Source organism: Syngnathoides biaculeatus, chromosome 5 (assembly GCF_019802595.1).
Source record: "Syngnathoides biaculeatus isolate LvHL_M chromosome 5, ASM1980259v1, whole genome shotgun sequence".
Lineage (NCBI taxonomy): Eukaryota > Metazoa > Chordata > Actinopteri > Syngnathiformes > Syngnathidae > Syngnathoides > Syngnathoides biaculeatus.
Window position 1 is genome coordinate 25097096 of NC_084644.1, and position 22054 is coordinate 25119149.

The window sequence follows — 22054 nt, forward strand, 5'->3', positions numbered from 1 at the left end:
ACTGGAAACAAGGCAGTAATTCCTTTATAATGATCAACTTTCCTTTGGGGAGAAATAAACCTATTGTGCGAGACTTGTAACCTATGTAAAAGAAATAAAAAAAATGACCTGGCTATTAAGTTCTGATTCGAGTTTGTTGGTGTCGCATGCTGTGTCTCTTGATGCAACTGTGGTCGTTGCAAGCAAATAAGGGCAATTGGGAGGGGGGGGAAGCAAAGGGGTCTAGTGACCTCCAGTGTTAGAAAGATGTACTGTATGTGTCCCCGCCATGGTGCTGGGACAAAAGGAAAAAAAATGAATCACTGAGAGTAGAAACATATTGCAAAAAGACGTGTCTACGCTTGAATGCTTTGATGAGGATGGAAGAGGTGTGAAAAAGCCTCAGCAAGTAAGTCAGGCAAAACTTTATCTATTGTCTCCCTTTAAATCTCGAGTTTTCACGATCCAAAGACCTCTTGAAAAATGCCTTTCTTTCCAGCAGGTTGTGAGAGGGCCCTATAATTGCAGCCTAGGATGAGTGTGCAAAGCAAGGTCCAAGAAAGCAGGCCTATCTGAGTGAGTTTCAGAGAAATACAAAAGCCCTGTCCTCATCTCATTAAACAACTTTGGGAAGTCCTTGAAAGGAAATTGTGAGCAAGGATCTTTGGAGCGCACTACGGTTTGGGAACCATTTCCATATTTTTCCAATCCTGCTCAGTTACTGAATTCATACATTGCGCAATGATGCTTAAGTGCAGCGTCAGACATGTTCAGCCATGCTGGGCAAATTGATGCAGTTTCACCTAATCGGTCTGCAACGGATTATTTTTTTTTACCTACTACAAATTTGTGCCTTTTCCAGCTACGTATAGTGACAGAACAATGACTGTCCGCGACAGCTAGATGGTTTCACCTGTTGCATTTACTACACACAATACAATAACAGCCATGTTCAGCCAAACAGGCGCACATTTCATGCTAGTTATTTTGTAAGTAAATCAAGAGATTACATCAGTATAAAGTTTAGACTTTTTGTGACTTTTGTAGGGGCCGTTTTTTTGTTTTGCAAGATGACTAAAGGTTGGACCCACTGTGGTGTACGCATGTCTTGTATGTAGGCTTGCGGAGGCTGCTAAGTTGTTCCGGCTGCCCTTGGTGCAGTACTTAAATATTATGCGGCTTGTCAACAGTCTGACTTAAAATGAATTTTAATAAATCCCCTTCCATGGCAGCCAATTTAATGCATTCGGGATTAGATTTTTAGCACTAACGTACCATGAAACATTTTTGTCCTCTGCGGAAGAGCATTGTTCGATCGGGACGCTTGTCATGTGTAACATTAAGTAGTACGTTAAGAAATACATCGTGTTTAGTGTTATCAGAAATATTTAAGATGCGGATACATAAATTTGCACAATTTGTCATCTTTACGTCATAAAGCAGTCTCATTGCTGGACTGGATTCTCATTTAATGGTTGTGACTGTATCCCCTTCAGTTACAATTCTCCACGGAGACGCACTAAGACTGAGTTGACCTACATCGCTTCATGTATTTTCAGCATTCGCCGCGTGTTGGGCGACGCTACCTCACAGTAGAGAAGTACACGTAATCCATTTATGGGGCTTTGAGAGTGGACTGTAACTCGATGGCTTCAAAAATGCTACCAAAGGTGAGAAAGGAGGCCATTTCCCTCCTCAACCATCATCAATAACTGATTGAACAAGAGAGGAAATTGACATTTCAGACGGACCTAATATGAGTGTGGATGTGTTGAAACCCTGCTGATAAGAATTGGGAAAGAAAAGGTGATATCCACTGACACACACAAAAAAAGTTAGTTCGGGCAATGGCATTTTAAGAACATCATCTGAACATCCCGTAGAGCCTAATGAAGGATACATCCTTTCCGCCTAGAGCTAAAGGGCTGTCCTCGCACTATGGAAACGTGCAGATAGCGGGCGGGTAGACTTTGCCCTGAGGCGTGCTGACAAAACAGGAAGAGCAAAGGAGTCCAAAATTGCGGCTTGCACTGTCGTAGGTAAGTCTCATTTTAACTCTCACTAATTGATTTCAATGAAAAGACCAAAGTCAAACTTTTTGGGAAGGACTGAAAATCAGAAAAGCTACTTTATCAGCAGTTAAACCCTTCTGTTTTATCTCATATTATGTACGTGACCTTTACAGCACAGACGTGTGATTCCCATGTTATTAAGATCTTTATATTTGAACAAACAATCCTAACAAAGATCATTACAGAGGAATGAGTGTAATAAGTAATAAAAAGGTGAACGTAGCTATTTTTCATGAATTACAATGGTGACATTGGACCACATATTGTTGAGTCTTGATAATTCATTCACTACATCTACATAAAACCAATCTGTCACAAATGCTCAGTTTTGCTTGTCTTTGCTTGACAGCACAAATTTAAAAGCATACGATTCTTGTTGTTGTGAATTGTGGTGGTGAAGAACTGAAATTCCTCATATTGTATGTTTCTAATATATTTTTCCCAATGATGATGAATTACATCTTACATCTTCCCTCAAAGTTGTAGAGCAGTACTACAAAGTTAGACACATTGTTGAATTGATACTTACCAGACAAATCTAATCCATTTTTGATAATGGATCTCAAAAGGATTATGCAAGTGTACCCAAAGTAAATGTCATTAAGACCACTTTAAAGTAGGATTTGATCAAAGAGAATTAGTCATTATGAAAGTATTAATAACTGTCATTCATGATAAATTAATTTAAGATAATAGTACAACAGTGGCACGGTGCTCTGCTGCTTAGAGCATTTGCCTCACAATTCTGCGAACCGGGGTTCAAATCCCGGCACCGCCTGTGTGGGGTTTGCATGTTCTCCCAGTGCTTGTGTGTTTTTTTCCAGGCAGTCGGGTTTCCTCTCACATCCCCTCTCCCCCAAAAAAATGCATTAAATGGAGACTCTTAATTGCCCGTAGTTGTGATGGTGAGTGTGACTGCTGTCTGTCTCCATCTGCCCTGTGATTGGCTAGCAACCAGTTCAGGGTGTACCCCGCCACCTGCCCGAAGATCGCTGGGATAGGCTCCAGCACTCCCGCGACCCTTGTGAGGATAAGCGGCTCAGATAATGGATGAACGACTTTGTCTTTGGCCCAGGCCCAGGCCAAAGGAAAATAATTGATGAAAATGTCAATCCTAGTCCAAACAGTAACTTGATGTCACACATATGGCTTTACATGTTCTTTTGTGTTTCCCTTGAAAATAAATATTTGCTAACTTTGAGAAGAATGGAGGAGGTCACCGGCAGCAATAACAATAGATATGGACCTCCAACTCCCCCACCATACAATCCTCACGACTGTGAGCAGAATTTATACAAAGGAGAGACCTATGCGGTGAGTTAAAAAATGTTTTTACACTTTTACAGAATAATGAATTTGTTTGCCTGTCCTCAATGTGTGGCCTCCTACGCGTAAGATGAACATTTTCTTTCAAGAACTTGAACTGCAAATGATAAATTACACTTGCAGCTCTACACCTAAATTTACCTGAAAGTGCGTCAAGTTGTTCTGCTAATGACAACAACAATATGTTGACAAGGACAAGCAGACGACTGTGTGTTGTCCCTTCGAGGCAGTGATTCGATATAATTTAAAATGTTGAATCCCAACAAGCCCGGAAAGTTCCAAGATTGTCTGTCACTGCGCTGATTAGGTCAATCGGACTTCAGATCTGAGCTACCACAAACCTTTGCTACTCGTCTGTCATGAGACAATAGACTAATCCCTAAAAGTTTGACGATAATTTATTTAATGTGGCAAGTACAAAGTAAAACATCTGACCTCTGCTTGCTTGGTTATCTTGTGCTAGATTTCAAACAAGAGACTTTGTGTGAGGGCGAGGTTGTCGTTTTTTTTGCACTTCGTCACTATGATGATAAAGGCTGGTATTTTCTCATGTGGAGCCGTTACAAGACATCACATTTCTTTGGCATACATAATGAAAATGTTTTCATTAAATTCACAAAAATATCACCCATATTGCATCATCTGTCAATCCCTTAAAAATACTGCATAATTCATATGCACATGGAATGTAAACTTTAGTCTGAGAGGGAAAAAATGTTACAGGGCCTCATGGTCATGGCTAATAACTGATTTCTAGCCCAAGTAGCTTGGCTAGGATATCATTTCAAATCATTTGGGTTTCTCTGTAACATAGGACAATAGCCCAGGAAATTTTAGTATAAACATTTGAAAACTGTAATTGGCAGTAACACACTGCAATTGAGTTTTATTTGATTTTAAAATTGACCACAGTTATCTCAAACATCTATTCTTTCTTTATATGAGCAACAATGTTTCTGTGAACTAGGTGGGTAAAGGGGGCATTGCAGTGGTGACCCCACCTGGCATCTATGAAAACAGAATCCACTCGGAAGAACAAGCAGCAGCTGGTGACCGGCACCAATTTGAACAACCGCCACCTGACTACGCTCATGGATTGGAGGACAGTGTTTTTGCGGATTCTGCAATACGGAGAGGTGAGGTGTTTTAGTTTGACTGTTCCCACTGTAACGTTCAGAGCTAAATAAGGACAGCGCTGATGAAAAAATGTGGAGTTGGCTTTGCAATGCCATCGATCCACGTTTAATAGCGCTTATGGTCATCAGTGAACTGGATCCCACCCCAGCTGACTTCTGACAGGCGGGGCTGGGATTTAAACCCTGACACTCTAATCAGTTACTCCACTGTGTCGTGTGTAAAATCTATAGTCTAATTTAATGTTCATATTTTATCATCTGTCCACACATTTTATGGAGCCTGGATTCCAATCCTCAACCTCAGGAAGATGAGGCGAATGTGCTAACCACTCATCTACCATGCTGCCAGCTTTGCAGTGTTTTCTTGAAATTGATTTGAAACTGGAAATTGTTCCCTGATCACAGCTGCAATCAAGCTCATCTCTTCACCTCCCACACAAAAATCTTTTCAAATGCGGAAATAATTGGTTAGAATGCGGAACAATAGTGAAATGTTGAGCAACCATTTGGTATTCATTCTGTAAACACACGCCGACCTTCATGCTGACAGTGGGAGCCAGGCTCATTTCATGTACATATCAACTCCTTTTTTTTTTTTTTTTGTCTACAGGTTTCATAAGAAAAGTGTACCTGACCTTGATGATTCAGCTGCTGGTGACTGTCGGGATCATTTGTGCTTTTCTTTACTGGTAAAGCAACATGACACCAAGGGACATCTTCCATTCGAGATAAATCGGGGTCAGTTAGCTAACTGACAGTTACAAAAATAAATAAATAAATAAATAAAGATGACTGCAGCCTTATTTGCCACAGTTGCTGCAGTATACCGAGGACGTGTTACCACAAAAAGTCGTATATTAGTAGGTTCCTGTTGTTTTTCTGTTTAAGATTATTAAGAAGCTAATAACCCAAGATAATCAATCTGACTGATGCTTAGCATGCAGTACAGAAAACTCCAAATCTAAGGACAACGTATCCCATGAGACATCCCCCAATTCTTCTCTAATGTAAGTTTTCCAGCAGTTATAATCAAGTTCCAAATAGCTGAAATGACTGTATTATCATTCATATATTATTATAATTATTCGTTGTAATTTTTCAACTGAGAAAAATCATGTCTTTGTCTCCCATGGAATCATGTTACTGAAATTAAAAACAGACTTGGGTCTGCACCTTTCGCTTGTGCAGCATAATTGAGTGGATTCTTACTTGACCCATGCTAAGCCCCTCCACGGAGCTCTGGGGGTCTTGGTTAGGAAGCTTTTTGAGGTAAATAATATGATGCAAGTTGGTAGGCAGCAAAATACAATTTCTTCCTCCCAATATGTTATCTTGCAGTGGTTAGAGAGCTTTATGTGTTGGATAATTGATATGGTGGAACGCTGCAATTGTAATTTCTTTTCATAAATTGCATTCACCTTCCTTGTGCACGATACGCTATCCTCTGTAAATATTTAATGCAATGATTCTAGTGGCTCTGTCAAAGAAATAGCAACTCTATTAAACGTGACTTTCCTCTCCCGTTTTTCTTAAAACAACAGGAACACTCTAAAGGAATGGACATTGACCAACACCTGGTTCTCCTATGCCATGATGTAAGTCAGCGATGAAAAATATTCGTTTCGATTGTTTCAACACATTGGATACCCACTTCTCTCCGGTTGGTATGAAAACGTTGCTAATAAAAACCATAAAAGTAATGCAGACTGTCACAACACTGAGTCCCAGGAGATGGAAATGCTTCACTGTGAATAAATATCCCCTTTAGTGAAGTCATCTGTAACAAAAGTTCAATTTTTTGTTGTTGTTACTGGTTCTACTCACTTCATTTGCTACTTACAACAGCCCTTCTGTGTTCTTTGGGAAAAAGGGGGATGGTGACTGTACTCATCGTGGTCTTGTCTTGCTGTGACAACATTCGGCGTGGGGTCCCCCTCAATTTCATCACTCTAGGCCTATTTGTGAGTGGCACACAGCCGCCATTAAAGCCCCAGCTCACCTGTTCTCTTTTACTGCCTTTGCTCTTGTTTGTTGGAGTGTATTTACATATTCTTTCTCCTTCTCCCCCTCCCCTTGCCCCCCATCCCCACCTCCATATCTGTCACAGACTATTGCAGAGGGGTTAATGCTGGGATCCATAGCAGTGTGAGTATTTGTTCCTCAATCGCATGCTGATCCATAGACACAATAATGATGTGTCTGCATATCTCACTGTACTACACTAATGTGATCTACTCACCTTACTGAGCTATCTAACTGACAAATTAACCTAAGGTTTACTCATGTAAAAAAAATGAATGGTCCAAAAACATTTAACTTAAAAAAAAGTAATAAAAAAATACTGCCCATCCATCCATCTACCTGCTTAAGGACAACTACTTACGTACCGACTTGACCTGACCTACCTGAAGTAAAGTGCTTCACTATCTACAGGACGTACCAAGTCTACTTAATACAAAATACAGTACATCATGTTAAAAAAAACACACACATTTTCACAATAAAGAACCACGTGGTTCCAAAACAATGTGATTTGATGATGCACTGTTTCAGTTGAAGGCTTCGTGTGAATAATGCATTGCACCCATCATATTCATGAGTCTGTCATAAGTGAAACTGATATAAAATGAAGAAGAACAATCCATTATGTAACATGTCTTTTGGGTGCCATCACTACCTAAGACACAAAGGAAATAATAGCACATTATTTTTATTTGAAAACCATGTAAGGCTGAAACCTTCTGTTCATGCTGCTCAGTTATGAAACGACAGGGGGGAGCCGGTGTAACTGCATTCATTGAGTTTGGTTTGGCTATCTGCAGGTTCTTCTCCGCCGAAGCTGTTCTGTGGGCCGTGGGTGCGACAGCATTAGTGTCCTTCTCCCTGAGTGTATTTGCGATGCAGTCAAAGGTGAGGTCTGTCATCCACTAGTTTCAGTTGGCAGCAGAAGGCATGTCGTCACAACACCGCAGTGACTTGGCTCGGGCTCGGGGCTAAATATCCATATTGCAGTCAAAGGTGTTAAGCTGAGCATGCAGTCACCAGGAAAGCTTAAAACATGGATTGGATCTCTATGATTAGTGAGAGAGAAAAAAATTGGGGGGATTTTTGTCAATCAGGTTGATTTCCTGTTCCTAGCTCAAAACAAAATGTTAATGACCTTGAAAAGCGCTCACAATCTGCTGCATCCAATCCCATTATAAAAGCTTCTTTCCACTAACATTACACACACTTTGGCTCAGTTGGCCATAGCATGGTATAAAGTGGAAAACCCTGATCCGAATTGCAAGACACAGAAGTCAGAAGGTGATAAATGTATTAGGTGTGCAAATAGTGACATCATACCTGTGAGGCACAGTGTAACCTGCCAATAAATTAAAAATGGGCAAATGTCAAACGGCACTGCAATGTGCAGGGAGTACCCATGCATATGTAATGCTAGAAGCCTGAATCCTTTCTCTGTTCTGACTCTTTTTTTTTTTTTTTATTGTTACGTATTCCAGCCAATGGAAGCATATTGCTGCCACAGCAACAACAAGGGTTTTATCACCATAAATAAGATGGTCATTTTCCTTATTTAGGAGTCTGTCAAAAGTCACTTCTTTTTCACAGATTCTTGCATGAGTTCGAAAAACAGAGGGGAAAAATATTCGTCCAAAAAAACAAACCAAAAAAAGAAAACATTTAAAAGTGGAAGTACTCGAGACGTATGAGAAGATAAAAGCGTTTTTAATCTGGATTTGAAAACACTCACACTTGGGGCTGATGTCATCTCTGTTGGTGGCATAATAGCTAAATGCTGCTTCAACATGTTTGCCTTGGACTATGGACTCCACTATTTCACCTAAGTCTGTCGATCTCAGAACCTTACTGGGTTTATATTCCATTAACATTTCTTTCATGTATTCAGGACCAAAACCATTTACTGATTTTTAGACCAGTATAAGAACTTTAAAATCTATTCTAAAGCTGACTGCAAGCCAGTGCAAGGACTTTAGAATTGAAGTGATACGTGATATAACCCAAGATGCAGCATTCTGAATGAACTGCAGCTGTTTAATGTTCTATTTTGGGAGTCCAGTCCAAAGATCGTTACGATTGTCAAGTCTACTTGAGATAAAAGCATGGATGAGCTTTTCCTGGTCTGTTTGACCCATGCAAGCCTTGAGTCTAGATATGGTAAATGGCAGTTTTGGCGATTGATTTTATATAACTGTTGAAAGTTAGGTGGGAATCTATCAGAACGCCAAAATTTCAGACTTTGTTTAAAAAAAAAAAGTGTCCAGCTATTTACTAACAGCAGTCCTCTTTTCTTCATTGCCACAAACAATTTTTTCAGTTTTTTTTGTGCTGTGGCTACAAAGTACCTCCTTTCTTCCAAGTGGGACCCCAACCATTTAAGGACCATTTAGTCCTACTCACATTTCAAACCTGTTCAGCAGTATATTGTGATCTTCCATATCACAAGCTGCACTGAGGTCCAACAAGACCCAAATTGACACTTTTTTCGAGTCAGTATTCAACCTTATATCATTTAGCAATTTGATAAGAGCAGATTCTATACTGTGATGAAACACCTGAGCGGATTAAAAATTACTTCTCAACAATCATGGCAATGAAAGGGAGATTTGAGATGCCTCTAAAACTTACTAACATGGAAGCGTCCAGCGTTTTATTTTTTAGAAGAGGCTGAACAGCAGCTATTTTAAGAGCTTTAGGAAACTTGTCTAACTCAATTGAGGAATTAATGATTTGCTGCAAATCAGCTAGCGCAGACCTCGCAATACCTTTGGAAAAGTCAGATGGTATTGAGTCAAGACAGCTCATTAATGGTTTCAGCTGCTGAAGCAGTTTTTTGGTCAATCGTATGTGAGGGTGCATGTTAGTATGCAGTGTAATACTGTAATAGATGTGAGCAAAATGGAAAAGGCAGTGAGTGTTGCCTTTAAATTATTTAGATACTATTTTAAATTTAAGGAATCTTTTTTACTGATCTGAATAAGTAAAAATATTTTCGGTCTTGTTTAAGTGAGTTGAACAGAAGGATCTGTCATAAATACAGTACATATCTGTTAAAGACTAATCTATGGATTTCATTCACAACTAATCTGTGGAATAAACAAATTCCACAGATTTAAGGACACATCAAGTTGCATACTGGCTAAACTACATAGATTAAGGTTTATAGAGCTTGTGACTCCTTTGTGTGTTTTGCTTTAGACTTTAGATTCATCTTGCAGTTGCAGGTCAGGTAATCAGTGATAGTGATTCTCCTGTGGTAGCTGCCATCTTTTTCTGTCTCTCTGAAAAGGGCAGGCAGGCCAAAATACCGCCTCCCTCCCTGTGTGCCAGCATTGCATCTGGTTGATTAATTATCCAGGATCATTATACCCATAATCATTAGTATATTCATGTGTTGAACTGCAATGTGTCTTAATCACTCAGTAATCTGGAATGCCTTGCAGCCTGGCTGTAATGTTCGACGACCTTGAGTGGCCTTTATTGTAATAATGAGCATAAATGAAAGATGCTCTGCACCGGTGTTGTGTATTTTTCAAGGCTGGTCACATTCTCTCTGACTCTCTTCTCTCTTGCTCTGTTTTTCCTCTCTCTCCACTTCCCCTCTGTGACCCCAGTGGGACTTCACCATGGCAAGTGGAAGCCTGTGGGTGTTTGGCTGGACTCTCTTTTCCTTTGCACTGCTCTGTGCAATCCTCCGATCACAGGTAAATGTTACAATGCACACTGATCGCACACTGAAATTCTTAAGTACACACAGCTCTTTACGCTAACAACAGCACGTTTCTTTGCATCATTTTAAACAATAGGCATTGATTTTAAACAGCCATTTTTCACCCAACAAATGTTCCAGAGCCAAAACTAAACACCGCTCTCCTGATAGAAGGCATTTTACTTAGACAGCTGCAGAACATTTTATTTCCACAATTTTTAAACTGAAAATGGAAACTTCTTCTGTTGATTTTGTCTTTGAACAGTTTGCGTACATTGCTTACGCCTGCCTGGGCACCTTGCTGTTTTCCCTGGTAAGTACTCCGCACCTGTCAGGAATGAAATACGCTTTCCAACACTGACCTTTCCAAGTGAACTAAATCACAATCAAAGAGGGCTTAATGTCACCAGTCTGAATGAGATGCAAGATTCGATCAAAGGCCTGAGCCGCATACCTCCAGTGCTAGTTTGAGTATGTACTTAGCGCCATCACACTTTGATGTCCTTATGCCCTTTTATTTCAGTTTGACACCTCTGACCAACAGGGGGCTTAATTTTCCCAGCCATCTCCCTGCATGCCCTTGGCGCCAAGTGCAAATGTTGGTCACCCCTTGCTGTCAAATAGGGGTGCTATCGGACTGCTCACAGAGCCCAAACAGGCTGTCAGGAGCAAATCACCGCTTATTTACAGCTGTGCAACAACATCTACGGAATTATTTATGAGTACTAGACCGCCGCTAAAAGAACCTCTGCCCTGTTAGTTTCTTTCAAAGTTCCTCCCCTTGCTGGCACAATATGTCTTTAATCACACAAACAAGCTGTCATCACTGCTGCTGTTGAAGCATCTTCTCTCGCTCTATCTCTGCAGTACCTGGTGTTTGATACCCAGCGCATCGTGGGCGGCAAGCACAGAAAATACGAGATCTCTCCTGAGGAGTATGTGTTTGCTGCTCTCAGCCTCTACCTGGACATAGTTGTCTTGTTCCTTTTCTTGCTGAAACTCATCAATCTCTGTCGATGACACTGAGCTTCCATGACAAGGCCTTTGCAAAACTTATGTGATGACTCAGCACTTATGCATCTAGATTTATATTGAACAAGTGTCAAGTCATTCTTTATCTGCCGGACGACAATACTTTTGGAACTTAATGTAAAGCACCGCTGTGTTTTAACTTCTAATTACTTTGTATTTGCTGTATTTTGGTGATTTCAATGAAAGCAAGATGGATAGACTCTCTGCAAGCAGCACAACGCCATTCAATGGACGGTGGCATGTCAACTTACGGTCGGCATGTAAGTTAACAAACGTGAGTAACATGTTAAAACGGAAAACTGAGTTGATGCTGAGCATGGAAGCACATTAGTCTCGTCTTCAAGAGGTACAAGACATTTCGACCTTGAAAAGTAATAGCATCAAACTAATATACCAATTACTGAACCCAGTGGCATGGTGGATGACTGGTTAGCACGTCTGCCTCACAGTTTTGAGGACCGGCGTTCAAATCCCCAGCCTCGCCTGTGTGAAGTTTGCATGTTCTCCTCGTGTGTGTGTGTGTGGCTTTTCTTGAGGCATTCTGTTTTTTTCCCCACACCCCCAAAACATGCATTCTAGTTTAATTGAAGACTCTAAATTGCCTATAGGTGTGAATGTGACTGCGAATGTTTATATGCATGCCGTGATTGGCTGGCGGCCAATTCAGGCCTCTCTCCCAAAGATAGAGGAGATTGCCTCTAGCATCCCCGTGACCCTAGTGAAGATAAACAGCAATAGAAGATGAATGACTGAATTACACAACCCCAGGCTATTTTTCAGTCACGTGGTGTTCCAGTAGCTTGTAAAATGTGAGCAGTGGAAATTGTCAGGCCTTCTGGCCTTTCCAGCAAGAAATGCTTATTAATGCCTTGCCGTGCATAACGCCTTTAACCTTTGACTTAGCCACATTCCAGAAACACAGCTTTATGGTGGCACTCCATGGTATTCAATGATACATTTGAAAAAATTGTTTCAGTTTTAGGTACAGTGTATCCTTCCTCTTTTAAAGGGGTCACATGGAACAGAGTCAGTTAAGATCGTCTACATGTCTTGTATTTTGGGGTATTTATTCCTGTATAATTTAGGTAAAAAATGTTTGTGAGATTATATCATTGGTGTATGCTATTGAATTTCTTTTTAGGTCCATATGATGGATTACTTTGGAGCCAAAAATTTTGTGTGATTCTTCTTCTATGTAATTTCTAAATAATAGATTTTATTATTTTTCAAAGTCAATCTGTTACCCGTATTGCAATAACTGATGTGACACTCCCCGCTGTAAGTTAGGTGGGGACCTTTCTCGACTTTTTACCATTGATCTTCACATGAGGGAGCAAACCAATGTTTATTTTTTTATTGAGTTTATGCGACTCACATGGCTCAAGTCTGCTGCTCCCGACTCTCTTTGGTGCCGAGGAAAGTGCCGGTGTGGCAACTGATCACGTAGTTTTGTAGAGTGTCATTATGATCAACTACTGCATTTATTAAGTATGCGCTTTCACACAGCTCCAGCGTGCCTGGCATTAATGGCTGCCATGAAATCGGTTGCCAAATACAGCGTATAGCCACTGACATATGAAGGCTCGTATATAATATGTTCAGATAGATTTTTTCCTGCATGTCCTGAAGAAAACCTGGCACACTTAGATGAAAAATTTACTTTCATTCAAAAGCCTGTCTTTGACACCAGAATGAATACTTTTTCAATTATATAACTCCTGGAGAAATGAACTAACTTGATTGCATGCTCACACAAAATATTAAATAGTTCATAAACCTTCATTCATTGAACTAGTTCAGGTGTGACGCTGCTATTCCCCATGTGGGTGAGACTCCTGGATTCAGCTTCACAAACAGAGCAAATCTGTTAGGACCCGACTTACTGTATTGTCACTAATCAGTCTAGAATAACCATTGTCTAGCTATTTTGTTTCAACTGCAAGCACCTGAGCAGTGGACTGCGGCTGGGGTTCAGCAGCATCTGGATTCTCATGTGAGAACTGTTGGAAAAACGGCAGCTCAGTTTCAATGACTGGCGATTTTGTCAGCTTACAGCTAAAGCTGTGGACTGATGCGTCTATGTCAGAGGCTGCCTCAGTTGCACACCAGCAGGTGACACCTCCTACTGTATCTCTCTACCTGTCCTTACCTTGCCCCGAAGTAAGCCCGAATCAAATACTGTTATGGATAACTCACATCATCTAGCTGCTTTATCTCCCGTTGTTTCTGTGGCCCGGGCTGCCACTGACTTACCAACTTACAACCCTGGAGTTCAACAGGTTGTGGGAAATCTAACATGGATATAGCTTTGTGCAATGCTTCCCTTGAAAACAGGCAAAGACCAAGAAACCAATAGTCATGTGGCCGTCTACCTGGTAGACACTGATATCAGGGTTATGATGCCTTCAACTGGAAAAGCATGCGGCTCCATTGACCACTCAACTCATGCACACTGTAGGTTTTACAGACTGCCTCAAATGTTTTGGACCAAGTCACATGAGACATAACCCTTGGTCATGTGGGAATCTTTTCCCTACAGTACCAATTTAAAGTGGCCCACCTGTTCCGTCAGAGGGTTATTATGGGCTTCGCTAGTGACACCTTCATCTCAAGTAACAACCAATAATACAACCTGCTGTTGTAGTCTTCCTGATGACAAAACAGTGACTGTTGTAGGCTCAAAAGAAGGAGAGGAAGGTGCAAGTGATTTGTTTTGGGTTGCAGTATCTGTCTGGAGTCAATCTGCTTCGAGAGGGATGTGTGGCAGCAGAATTCAATCAAAGAGCGAGCTGCCGGTGTTCTCTTTAGTCCTCTGCTCCTACCAAAGAAGATGGTACTTGTTAGCTGTGCTGGACTTAGGACACAATTAATGTGCATCTAGGACCAGGCAATTGCGATTTATGGGTCTAACTTCACTGTGACGGCTTTCCTTGATGAATTACTTTGATCTTCTTGAGAGATATATTTATTGGAAGATCTGATAAGAGGCAATGGCTGCTTTCCAGGTCCAACACCTCGGAGCCTGAGTGTTAGCATTTTTTTTTTCAATTGCACTGATGGATTGCTTATTTTCATGTCGGGGAGGTGGACCAAAAAGTACTGTCATTGTGGAGTCCACCTTTTCCCATTCAGCCCCTAAAGACATCATAGTTGAGTGACACCATGTAAGGACATTGTTGAGTCCAAATGATGTTCCTGAACCCCCCAAAAAAAGAGACCCATGAAACTGTGCTCCAATCTAAGGTTGTATATTTCATTCCCTTAGTAACTATGAAAGCAAAGCAAAGCAAATTTATTTGTACAGTATATCAGATTTCATACACGAGGTAACTCCATGTGCTTTAAATGATTAAAAGCATTTGAAAACAAAGAGATAAAACATTTAAAATGGAATAAAAACAATAAAAATGACAAAATATACAAACAATAAATAAATTAAAACAGTGCACGTAATATGAATCAAAAGTGGATATATTCTAAAAGGCATGAGAAAAAAAAGAAGAGTTTTCAACCTGGATTTAAAAACATTCACCCTTTGGGGTGACCTCACCTCTGCTGGCATTGTGTACAGCATAATCGCTAAATGCTGCTTCACCATGTTTGCTTTGGACTCTGCTCCACGATTTCACACAAGTCAGTCGATCTCAGAGCTCTACTGGGTTTGTATTCCGTAAGCATTTCTTTCATGTATTCAGGACCTAAATCATTTAGTGATATATAAACCAGTAGGAGAACTTTAAAATCTATTCTAAAGCTGACTGGAAGCCATTGCAAGGACTGTAGGACTGGATTGGAATTATGTGCTTGAACCGCTTTGTTTTTGTCAAAACTCGAGATGCAGCATTCCGATAGAGCTGTAGCTGTTTAATACTCTTTTTAGGAAGACCTCTTGTCTCAGAGAATGAGTAGGTACAGACCAGTCAGCGAGGGTGTCCAGTCCCCAAATAAGATGCTGCTTGTACTGTACCCTCTTTCAGTCACTTAAGGACAGCTGATTGATGAATGTCAACCTAGAAGTCTGAATATAAGCAGAACTGGAGGTAGCAGAAATGAAGATGTTGAGGTTCTCACTCGGAGTGAGCAGGTTGGATAGGATTAGAAGTGAGCTCATTAGAGGGACAGCCAAAGTTGAATGTTTTGGAGACAAGATTCGAGAGAGTAGACTTCAATGGTTTGAACATGTACAGAGGCGAGAGAGTGAGTATATTGAATGAAGGGTGCTGAGGATGGAGCTGGCAGGCAAAAGAGCGAGAGAAAGACCAAAGAGAAGGTTTATGGATGTGGTGAGGGAAGATATGAGGGCAGTTGGGGTTAGAGAGGAAGATGCAGAAGATAGGCTAAGATGGCAAAAGATAACACGCTGTGGCGACCCCTCACAGACAAGCCGAAAGGAAAAGAAGAAGAATTCAGATAAATAGAAACAGGAGGCTAAACCTGTGCACACTTACCAAGATGTCTTTTCCAAAGGAAAGCTGAACTGTAAGAAGGAATGTGTCCACCTAATTCACCTACTCACAATTCCCCGTTCAGGATATCCTTTCCTATCGCGATGTCCCTCAAGCACACCACCATAAACTGTACCAGAGTTTAAAGGTATCATCAGGAAGTCATTCAGTAAATATGTTTCAACGGTGTTCCTTGTCTAGAAAGAGTTTAACTTCCCCAAACTCCTCTGTTTGGATGACCCCCCAACTTTTCTCTATCCTAAGAGAAAACCCAGAAAAGGCTTCAGACTGTCTTTCTGTTTCTCATAGCCAATAACCTGAAGCTTGCACAGAAAAATGCAATGTGGTGAACAGCAGTCGTGTCTTAGTCAATCAGAAGAAAATTAATATATTCTCATCTTTCAGTAAAGAGGACCTCATGAAAGATGAATACGGCACACACGGGAGAAAGTGAAGTCCACTCTTAGAAGGCGTTTTACTACCAGCATTTAATTTCTGGCTGTCCTTGCATTTCAAAACCACTTTCCATTTTACTGTAGGACAGAGGAGTACGAACTGCTCCTTCGGACGGAAAAAAGAACCAAGGCCTCAGGAATGGATTGCGGCCTGTGAGAAGTTTGGGAATTTAAAGGGTGCCACCTCAACATTGTGGTGCTTACACAGTCAAACTTTGCTAGGTCCTTCAACCACTGCACCAATTCTTGCTATGATGGCTTGGGTGGGGTCCTGTTAAAAATACCTGCTGGTAAGGACTGAGCAATGGTCAATCCCGATGCTACATCTGAGCCCTTCACTTCCATTTCAGCCCTTGGTTTTGCCCATGCATGAGAATTAAGGGGGATACCATTTCCTAGAGGAAGGGCTAGAACAAAGAGGTGCACGGGCCTTGAAACTGAGTGTGGTCGGGAACTCACTTGAAAGTGACAGGCAAGGACCTTCCTTACAAGATGGCAGAATAGACAAGGAAGTACTGTCCATCAGTAACTCACATTTGAAAAATGTACAGATGTGGTCAGTCATGCCCGCAGATATAAAGTTATGGGTGTGGTCCACCAGCCATGCCCGCAGATATAATGTTGCGGGTGTGATTAGGGATGGAATCTCAAGACCTTAAAATAACTTACTAAGTTGTTATACACAAGTACAGTATGTAGTTGTTACCTAATACTATCATCATAATTTATTGACACTGCAGACTGAGACAGACATTTTTTATGACATTCAATAGACAATAGACATTCAAATTCAAAACTAAATATTCATATAATCAAATCATTTTATTTCATCATGATGTATTGTTATTACGGTGCTCTCTCTTGTCAATCCATTGATGAAAGCTAGCAGTAGATTATCTATATCTTCTTAAAGCATGGAGAAGGGAAAAGTTCAAGAACTTCAAGATAATGCAGTACCACGGGGGAAAATGATATGGACAGACTAGTCTGACATTAGAACTTAGATCAAGTCAAAGTAAATCACAATCTCATACTTATTATATTTACATACTGAAACATTACCTGTGTTACATCTCAGAAATTTTTTCAATTTAACTCAGGGGTGCCCAGATCTTTTTTCCCCAAGATCCTGCGTAAAAACTGTGCCAAACAAATATGAGTGTTTCATCCGAGAGGTCTGGCTGTGGCGACTCCTAATGGGACAAGCCGAAAGAAACTTATTTACTTACTATCTACTTTTCAAGCAGCCAGCCTCTTGCGATCGACTGGGGGGTGGCTGGGGATTGGCGGATGCATGCGCGCATAGCCGCGACTGCCCTAAATAGGAGGCCAGGTTGCTAGAACGTGCCTTTATGTGCGTGCACTCAATTTATTGGCCACACCTGAATCAAGTGACAAGGTGGATGATAGTCTAATGTCGCAATCGGTGCATTAAACACCACTGGTGTAAATGAATTTCCTTTGACATGGCTCATTATGTTGCTGACTTTGGACGTAAATTGCAGGACGTGAAGCAGCTCGGAACATGTGCTTTTGGCATCACTTCCGTACATGCTCAGTATGGTTAACTTGCATTTCCTGTTTCTGGGTGAAAACTGATTGTTTAGGAGAAGGCTTGTTTAGCTATCAACATTTATGAAACAAAACTATCTTTTCTACTTGTAACAAATTTTAGGCACGTGATTTTTTTGTGCTCGACTGTGCAGATTTGCAAGTGTGATGGTGCGCAAGTGTGATCGTGCTAGTCAAATGCGAGTGACTGCTGTACATACATGTAAGTGAGGATAATGATTGCTATATATACTAATGACAATCATGTTATTAAATAAAAATGCAAGGAATTTTTTTTAATTGTTGGTTAAATGCCTCATAATGATGAGATCTTATGTTATTGCGCATCTAATGTCAGACTTCAGTGACTCATCCATGGTGAGAAAGAATTAGTCAATTAAATAATCAGACTACCACATCATGATATGAACATTTTCCCAAATGGGAAAAGTGTATGCAATATTCTGTGACTATGTCTCATTCGTAATTGCTTGCGTATGTTTTACCTCACCCCTGCAAGTTTTGAGATGCCCAACTGATATTCATTAGTCCTGTGACAGTGACAATACATTTCTTTTCTATTGTGTTTGGCGACATTTTCTTTGCGGGTTTGTGCGTTGACAAATGTTTGGTTATTGTCGATGACAGTTGCTGTTCATTGGCCGACGTTAGACCAAGTTAGTTTATCAAAATTTTCCTTCAATAAAAATGTTTTGAGAATAAATAGAGATAAAAAGTAGAAATGTACCCACCGTAATAATAATATTAATTTGACCCAAGATGGCATCTCACTTCTGCTTACAACACAACCAGGAGGAGTGATAATGTGTTGTCCTGCTTCGTTTCCCTTCATCATGCCCATGAAAATAAAGTGTTAAAGGAAAGGGCTAAGGGGTAAAAAATGGGATTGTGCACAGGAAGACATCACTTGAACAGACAAATTTGTCAGTCCCAGTGAAACCAACTCTCTTTCCCACAGACTGGAGTGTTTGCCCCAAAAAAATGAACGGAATGAGATACTGTAAGTTTAGCCACTGACCAAAGGGTTTGACAACAGTCTTCCCTTTCACAAGCAAAACTTTATGCCTGTAAGCAGTGTCAGATTTTCAAAGTGACTCCATATCTTTAGAAAATCAAGCATTTTCCTCGCAGGCATAACTCAGTCGCAGATGCTGTCAGCAGAATCCATTCATGACATTTTTGAGGGAGCAGCTGCTGTACAAGCCAGTCTCTGGGGTGTACCTCTCGCTTTGCTGAGGGGTCAGTGTCTGAGGATAATGTCATTCCTCTCAGTTCCTCTTTGCAGGGGCGGGACAATGCTCCTCGGCATAGTGCAGCCACCACCTCACCACATTGTAATCTGCTGACCGGGACACATTGCTTTACTTTAATAAGGAAAAGCAAGCAGTCATCTGAAGAGCTGCTCATTATGGTGACAAAAAAAAAAAAAAAAAACGCAGGGCTTCCACACACGAACGCTGTGATGAAAGTCAGCAAAGAGTTTTCGAGTCCTAAAACATGCTATAGCCTCACACTTAGGGATGGCCTCCACTTTGGGGTCACAAAGGATCCCTTGACCAAGAAAAAAATCTTTCATTTAATTTTGCTGGAATCCCTAAATGCAGAAGTGTCACCCAGTGTTTATGACTGTCCTGGCCATCAAGGTCAGCCACGTACACTCTCTGGTTCACCAGCATTTCGTCTGGTAGGACAGAGAAGGATGTCATGTCATTTTGTACCATAGATGTGTTTTTAGCAAAATTTCTGACCATACGAAAAGGCCCCCACTGGAAGGTATTAAGAGCTCTGCCTCTCTGGATGCCGTGTGTGTTCGTTTATGGTCAGCTGTAGACAGTCTTGTTCTTGTGGCCACTGATCACTTTACGAAATGGGAGTAAGCCAAAAGTACAGCAAAGAAGTTTTGCGAAAAATACCTCTGTATTTATAGATTCCCCCAGCACCTCCACTCTGACTTGGGTGCAATTTTAAAAGCAAGCTGATTGCTGCACTCTTGATGTAGTTGACCTTTTGGGAACGATGGCATAGTGCGGTTTAACCACACCCAAGACACCTCTTCACTTCAGGATTAAACAGCCACAGATGATCCAAACGAATACTTGCGTGTAATTGCACTGTGCATGAGGAGACTGGATTTGTACTGTTTAGTTTGATGTTTTGGAAATCCTCGAGGCTGCCGGTTGACAGCCTCTCCAAGAATGTGCTCTACAATGTGAGTATATCCAACTTGGATGCCTCTGTGATGTCCCTAGCGGGAAAATTGCACTGTGCCATTACACTGACTCAGAATAACTGCTGGGGTGAGCAGAAGCATCAGTGTGACTAATACAAAACATGGGTCAAAGGTCAGCCTCTATTGCTCTGTGACCAGGTGTTGGTGTCAAGCAAGGGAAAGCTTTAGGACAAGTGTGTTCCTTTTATACGCATTGTGGTGGGCTCCAAACATCCCAAGCAGATCTTTTGGATTCAAGATCCAGAGGGGAATTATGGGTGACCTACTGTTCCTCGTCAACTTCCTGGGGCTGAAGTGAGCTTTGAATGATGAGGTTAGGCTGCTACTGTGGTTACACATGCCTCTAGCATGACCAATGTTCCACTTACATCTGAATCCTATTACTTGGTGATGTCTCACTTGAAAACCGCAGTTTCAATGGTTAAGCCATCCTTTGCCTGTTCTCTCTTGAGTGTTGATACAGGCCTCTGTTGATGGTTCAGAGCACCTGTTGCCTTCCCCTGAAGAGCCTCCCTGACTGTCAGTGCCGTTACTACTCTTTGGATCTCCGTATGACTCTCCTAGCTCCTCTACTACAATCAGTACCTGCCAATCTGTGTCAGCTGAAGATGGTCAATTTACTTCATTGTTTGGTAAATTCATTAGAAAAGCTTTACTGAGGTACTCTTTAGGTTGCAGTCTGAGTTCACTATGTTACCAGATAGATATCTCATTTTTATACAGCCACACTGTTTGGTCTTTGGTATACAGTGTACGGCAAGTCACCTAGTCTAAGTTCTTGCTAGGGGCCAAACAAATATCTCTAATACTTTAGATAGGATATCATAGTCATATTATCATAATAGTGTTTTATGCCATTCTGCTGTTTTCTTCAGGGCTAATATGATTACATACGTGTTTTATTTTGAATCCTATATTTTTTTTTGGACCATTGTGTCTTGTGCTATATGTATTTGATTGTATTACAACTACACAAAACACTTAAATTTAATGAACAAAACCTCATGTGATTAGATGTTTTATGAAATTGGGGAATTTTTATTTTCGGGTGGACCCCAATTGCACTAATTTATGTCACACTGTCTCTGACAAGTTAGAGTGCACATTTACTTCTCCCCTTTTTGCTGTTAATTTTAGTGGGAGAGGGGCACACTATAAATATTACATTTACCAAGTTTGTTCTGGTTTTATATATATATATTATTTTTTAAAGCAGGCATACAGTATAGCAAGGTCGGTTAACATTTTCTTTTATACACAAGGTTTCACATAAGAGTTTTGGTGTGGTTCTGAAACAAGCAGCAGAAGTTATTGCTTAGTGCTCATTTTCTCACTGGTCCAGTCTGGCATTGAGCCTGCTTTAGCATCCTCAGCAGGTTAAAAAAAGAAAGTCTTTGCTGGAACATACTCTTGACATAACTTGCAGTGCATACCACTCACTGCACTACTCTGTTTCCTATTAGCTGTTTAAAAATAACTTGTTTGAACTTTTGACTTTTTAGTGTTTATGTACTGTGTGTGTGTGTGTGTGTGATATGGTTAAATAATGGTTCGATCAATATTAGCTTTTGAAGACTTAGTTGGTTGCTCCGTAAAGTTGTTGACAGTGCAGGGACGTGGTTGTGTCTGTCAGTTTATCACTGTGCAACGAAAACGCTTTCATGATTTTGTGCAGTCACTTGTTTCCACCCCAATTTGGGCTCTGCTTCAACTTGCTGCCAAATAAGGCAGAAGAGGAGACAGCCAAAAGATGTCAGAAATGGTCCTACAAGTTTCAGTGTACTGGTCGTCATTCTGACGAAACCATCACTCACCACTCAAGAGACAGCAAAACAAAAAAATCCAGGGAAAATTAACTTTCAAAATCACTAATCAATACATGATTACTTTTAACTCTTAATTTCAAGTCTAAATGTTTCAACTTCAGTACAAGAAAAGTAGATTGAAATTAATATAAACAATGAAATTAGACTACATACTTTTAAATGAGGGTTCCTGCCGAGAGGATAAAAAAAAAAAATGTACCCGGCCACAGATGAAAGCAAATGGGATTGCAAACACAACAACTCGAGTATA

At 40.7% G+C, this 22054-nt stretch overlaps 1 protein-coding gene across 3 annotated transcripts; it reads left to right on the top strand.

The window, feature by feature from the left end:
• The first annotated feature begins 1988 nt into the window (after positions 1-1988).
• Positions 1989-20751, top strand: zgc:110410 (uncharacterized protein LOC553618 homolog). 3 transcript variants are annotated; one of them, XM_061820277.1, is made up of 13 exons: positions 1989-2018; positions 3257-3365; positions 4345-4513; positions 5124-5202; positions 6055-6108; positions 6384-6474; positions 6621-6658; positions 7336-7423; positions 10150-10239; positions 10510-10557; positions 11112-11179; positions 11463-11536; positions 20431-20751. In XM_061820277.1, exons 2-13 carry the CDS (start codon positions 3258-3260, stop codon positions 20493-20495), a joined length of 972 nt encoding a protein of 323 aa, XP_061676261.1. In that variant the 5' UTR covers positions 1989-2018; position 3257; the 3' UTR covers positions 20496-20751. The 3 variants fall into 3 exon arrangements, with proteins under 3 accessions (XP_061676261.1, XP_061676260.1, XP_061676262.1); XM_061820276.1 differs by lacking the exon at positions 20431-20751 and having other exon boundaries at positions 11463-13002; XM_061820278.1 differs by lacking the exon at positions 20431-20751 and having other exon boundaries at positions 11112-11590.
• Positions 20752-22054: the final 1303 nt, after the last annotated feature.